At 37.8% G+C, this 6,000-nt stretch overlaps 1 protein-coding gene across 1 annotated transcript in view; it reads left to right on the top strand.

Moving 5' to 3' along the window:
- Positions 1-284: 284 nt before the first annotated feature.
- ACCS (1-aminocyclopropane-1-carboxylate synthase homolog (inactive)) overlaps positions 285-6,000 on the top strand; it is a 33,834-nt gene continuing 28,118 nt past the window's right edge. Inside the window, exon 1 of the mRNA XM_073658166.1 lies at positions 285-621. Coding sequence (XP_073514267.1) covers positions 601-621 — 21 coding nt within the window. The 5' untranslated portion in view covers positions 285-600. The remainder of the gene's footprint in view (positions 622-6,000) is intronic.

Here is a 6,000-nt window from a genome sequence, read left to right as displayed (position 1 = left end):
ATGGGGGATCTGTGGGTGACGCGCTGTTATGGGGGAATCTGTGGAGGACGCGCTGTTATGGGGTATCTGTGGAGGACGCGCTGTTATGGGGGATCTGTGGGTGACGCGCTGTTGTAGGCTGCTCTGTGTAGTAGGGTACTGCCTCACCAGAGCTTGTATTCTCTACTGCACTTTGCCTCTACCTGAGCAGGACTACAACCCCTATCGTGTTCTGACAGTCCTGGAGCCTGTGGTGGCGCGGCTGTAGTACCGCCCTCTGAGCACACGAGGGCGCTCCACTGCCGGGAGGGGGAGGGTTGTCTCAGTCCCTCCCGGCCACACGATGACTGACACGGACCAAAGTTATCCCGGAATAATGGCAGCACGCATGTGCACGGACCCGGATGTGATCCCGGAGCCGCCGCCCGCATCTCTACCGGACCGAGCTGTGCCGAACCGGACCGTGCCGGGCCAGGAAAGCCAGGAGCTCCCCTCCCCCACCCGAGTCACCCGCCCGGCAGAGGACAGCCCGGAACATGTCTGACCCGAGATAACACTGTGACCGATAGTGATAGCAGGAGCCGCCGGTATAATCTGCGGATATAACGCCCTGCCCGCTGTATGCTCCGGAATAACGCCCAGGTGACTGCGAGGAGCCCCGGCTACCGGGAAACAGGACGGAGAGAATAAGATTATAATATCCAGAGAGGAAGAGATTATAATATCCAGAGAGGAAGAGATTATAATATCCAGAGAGGAAGAGATTATAATATCCAGAGAGGAAGAGAATATAATATCCAGAGAGGAAGAGATTATAATATCCAGAGAGGAAGAGATTATAATATCCAGAGAGGAAGAGATTATAATATCCAGAGAGGAAGAGACTATAATATCCAGAGAGGAAGAGATTATAATATCCAGAGAGGAAGAGATTATAATATCCAGAGAGGAAGAGAATATAATATCCAGAGAGGAAGAGAATATAATATCCAGAGAGGAGCCGTTATAATATCCAGAGAGGAAGAGATTATAATATCCAGAGAGGAAGAGATTATAATATCCAGAGAGGAAGAGACTATAATATCCAGAGAGGAAGAGACTATAATATCCAGAGAGGAAGAGATTATAATATCCAGAGAGGAAGAGACTATAATATCCAGAGAGGAAGAGACTATAATATCCAGAGAGGAAGAGATTATAATATCCAGAGAGGAGCCGTTATAATATCCAGAGAGGAAGAGATTATAATATCCAGAGAGGAAGAGATTATAATATCCAGAGAGGAAGAGATTATAATATCCAGAGAGGAAGAGACTATAATATCCAGAGAGGAAGAGACTATAATATCCAGAGAGGAAGAGATTATAATATCCAGAGAGGAAGAGACTATAATATCCAGAGAGGAAGAGATTATAATATCCAGAGAGGAGCCGTTATAATATCCAGAGAGGAAGAGAATATAATATCCAGAGAGGAAGAGAATATAATTTCCAGAGAGGAAGAGACTATAATATCCAGAGAGGAGCTGTTATAATATCCAGAGAGGAAGAGATTATAATATCCAGAGAGGAAGAGATTATAATATCCAGAGAGGAGCCGTTATAATATCCAGAGAGGAAGAGATTATAATATCCAGAGAGGAAGAGATTATAATATCCAGAGAGGAAAAGATTATAATATCCAGAGAGGAAGAGATTATAATATCCAGAGAGGAAGAGAATATAATATCCAGAGAGGAAGAGATTATAATATTCAGAGAGGAGACGTTATAATATCCAGAGAGGAAGAGATTATAATATCCAGAGAGGAAGAGATTATAATATCCAGAGAGGAAGAGAATATAATATCCAGAGAGGAGACGTTATAATATCCAGAGAGGAAGAGATTATAATATCCAGAGAGGAAGAGATTATATATCCAGAGAGGAGACGTTATAATATCCAGAGAGGAAGAGATTATAATATCCAGAGAGGAAGAGATTATATATCCAGAGAGGAGACGTTATAATATCCAGAGAGGAAGAGATTATAATATCCAGAGAGGAAGAGATTATAATATCCAGAGAGGAAAAGATTATAATATCCAGAGAGGAAGAGATTATAATATCCAGAGAGGAAGAGATTATAATATCCAGAGAGGAAGAGATTATAATATCCAGAGAGGAGACGTTATAATATCCAGAGAGGAAGAGAATATAATATCCAGAGAGGAGACGTTATAATATCCAGAGAGGAAGAGATTATAATATCCAGAGAGGAAGAGATTATAATATTCAGAGAGGAGACGTTATAATATCCAGAGAGGAAGAGATTATAATATCCAGAGAGGAAGAGAATTTAATATCCAGAGAGGAGACGTTATAATATCCAGAGAGGAAGAGATTATAATATCCAGAGAGGAAGAGATTATAATATCCAGAAAGGAGACGTTATAATATCCAGAGAGGAAGAGAATATAATATCCAGAGAGGAGACGTTATAATATCCAGAGAGGAAGAGATTATAATATCCAGAGAGGAAGAGATTATATATCCAGAGAGGAGACGTTATAATATCCAGAGAGGAAGAGATTATAATATCCAGAGAGGAAGAGATTATAATATCCAGAGAGGAAAAGATTATAATATCCAGAGAGGAAGAGATTATAATATCCAGAGAGGAAGAGATTATAATATCCAGAGAGGAAGAGAATATAATATCCAGAGAGGAAGAGATTATAATATCCAGAGAGGAAGAGATTATAATATTCAGAGAGGAGACGTTATAATATCCAGAGAGGAAGAGATTATAATATCCAGAGAGGAAGAGATTATAATATCCAGAGAGGAAGAGAATATAATATCCAGAGAGGAAGAGATTATAATACTCAGAGAGGAGACGTTATAATATCCAGAGAGGAAGAGAATATAATATCCAGAGAGGAAGAGATTATAATACTCAGAGAGGAGACGTTATAATATCCAGAGAGGAAGAGAATATAATATCCAGAGAGGAAGAGATTATAATATCCAGAGAGGAAGAGATTATAATATCCAGAGAGGAAGAGATTATAATATCCAGAGAGGAAGAGACTATAATATCCAGAGAGGAAGAGACTATAATATCCAGAGAGGAAGAGATTATAATATCCAGAGAGGAAGAGACTATAATATCCAGAGAGGAAGAGATTATAATATCCAGAGAGGAGCCGTTATAATATCCAGAGAGGAAGAGAATATAATATCCAGAGAGGAAGAGAATATAATTTCCAGAGAGGAAGAGACTATAATATCCAGAGAGGAGCTGTTATAATATCCAGAGAGGAAGAGATTATAATATCCAGAGAGGAAGAGATTATAATATCCAGAGAGGAGCCGTTATAATATCCAGAGAGGAAGAGATTATAATATCCAGAGAGGAAGAGATTATAATATCCAGAGAGGAAAAGATTATAATATCCAGAGAGGAAGAGATTATAATATCCAGAGAGGAAGAGAATATAATATCCAGAGAGGAAGAGATTATAATATTCAGAGAGGAGACGTTATAATATCCAGAGAGGAAGAGATTATAATATCCAGAGAGGAAGAGATTATAATATCCAGAGAGGAAGAGAATATAATATCCAGAGAGGAGACGTTATAATATCCAGAGAGGAAGAGATTATAATATCCAGAGAGGAAGAGATTATATATCCAGAGAGGAGACGTTATAATATCCAGAGAGGAAGAGATTATAATATCCAGAGAGGAAGAGATTATATATCCAGAGAGGAGACGTTATAATATCCAGAGAGGAAGAGATTATAATATCCAGAGAGGAAGAGATTATAATATCCAGAGAGGAAAAGATTATAATATCCAGAGAGGAAGAGATTATAATATCCAGAGAGGAAGAGATTATAATATCCAGAGAGGAAGAGATTATAATATCCAGAGAGGAGACGTTATAATATCCAGAGAGGAAGAGAATATAATATCCAGAGAGGAGACGTTATAATATCCAGAGAGGAAGAGATTATAATATCCAGAGAGGAAGAGATTATAATATTCAGAGAGGAGACGTTATAATATCCAGAGAGGAAGAGATTATAATATCCAGAGAGGAAGAGAATTTAATATCCAGAGAGGAGACGTTATAATATCCAGAGAGGAAGAGATTATAATATCCAGAGAGGAAGAGATTATAATATCCAGAAAGGAGACGTTATAATATCCAGAGAGGAAGAGAATATAATATCCAGAGAGGAGACGTTATAATATCCAGAGAGGAAGAGATTATAATATCCAGAGAGGAAGAGATTATATATCCAGAGAGGAGACGTTATAATATCCAGAGAGGAAGAGATTATAATATCCAGAGAGGAAGAGATTATAATATCCAGAGAGGAAAAGATTATAATATCCAGAGAGGAAGAGATTATAATATCCAGAGAGGAAGAGATTATAATATCCAGAGAGGAAGAGAATATAATATCCAGAGAGGAAGAGATTATAATATCCAGAGAGGAAGAGATTATAAAATTCAGAGAGGAGACGTTATAATATCCAGAGAGGAAGAGATTATAATATCCAGAGAGGAAGAGATTATAATATCCAGAGAGGAAGAGAATATAATATCCAGAGAGGAAGAGATTATAATACTCAGAGAGGAGACGTTATAATATCCAGAGAGGAAGAGAATATAATATCCAGAGAGGAAGAGATTATAATACTCAGAGAGGAGACGTTATAATATCCAGAGAGGAAGAGAATATAATATCCAGAGAGGAAGAGATTATAATATCCAGAGAGGAAGAGATTATAATATTCAGAGAGGAGACGTTATAATATCCAGAGAGGAAGAGATTATAATATCGAGAGAGGAAGAGATTATAATAGCCAGAGAGGAGACGTTATAATATCCAGAGAGGAAGAGATTATAATATCCAGAGAGGAAGGGAATATAATATCCAGAGAGGAAGAGAATATAATATCCAGAGAGGAGACGTTATAATATCCAGAGAGGCAGAGAATATAATATCCAGAGAGGAAGAGATTATAATATCCAGAGAGGAAGAGATTATAATAGCCAGAGAGGAGACTTTATAATATCCAGAGAGGAAGAGATTATAATAGCCAGAGAGGAGACGTTATAATATCCAGAGAGGAAGAGATTATAACATCCAGAGAGGAAGAGAATATAATATCCAGAGAGGAGCCGTTATAATATCCAGAGAGGCAGAGAATATAATATCCAGAGAGGAAGAGATTATAATATCCAGAGAGGAAGAGATTATAATAGCCAGAGAGGAGACGTTATAATATCCAGAGAGGAAGAGAATATAATATCCAGAGAGGAAGAGAATATAATATCCAGAGAGGAGACGTTATAATATCCAGAGAGGCAGAGAATATAATATCCAGAGAGGAAGAGATTATAATATCCAGAGAGGAAGAGATTATAATAGCCAGAGAGGAGACTTTATAATATCCAGAGAGGAAGAGATTATAATAGCCAGAGAGGAGACGTTATAATATCCAGAGAGGAAGAGATTATAACATCCAGAGAGGAAGAGAATATAATATCCAGAGAGGAGACGTTATAATATCCAGAGAGGAAGAGAATATAATATCCAGAGAGGAGACATTATAATATCCAGAGAGGAAGAGATTATAATATTCAGAGAGGAGACGTTATAATATCCAGAGAGGAAGAGATTATAATATCCAGAGAGGAAGAGATTATAATATCCAGAGAGGAGATGTTATAATATCCAGAGAGGAAGAGATTATAATATCCAGAGAGGAAGAGAATATAATATCCAGAGAGGAAGAGATTATAATATCCAGAGAGGAAGAGAATATAATATCCAGAGAGGAAGAGATTATAATATCCAGAGAGGAAGAGAATATAATATCCAGAGAGGAAGAGATTATAATATCCAGAGAGGAGATGTTATAATATCCAGAGAGGAAGAGAATATAATATCCAGAGAGGAAGAGATTATAATATTCAGAGAGGAGACGTTATAATATCCAGAGAGGAAGAGATTATAATATCC

Source organism: Phyllobates terribilis, unplaced genomic scaffold (assembly GCF_046119375.1).
Source record: "Phyllobates terribilis strain yellow unplaced genomic scaffold, ASM4611937v1 Scaffold_13__5_contigs__length_258822181, whole genome shotgun sequence".
NCBI classification, from domain to species: Eukaryota; Metazoa; Chordata; class Amphibia; order Anura; family Dendrobatidae; genus Phyllobates; species Phyllobates terribilis.
Note: the sequence above shows the minus strand (reverse complement) of the source record. Positions and strands in the feature narration are given on the sequence as shown.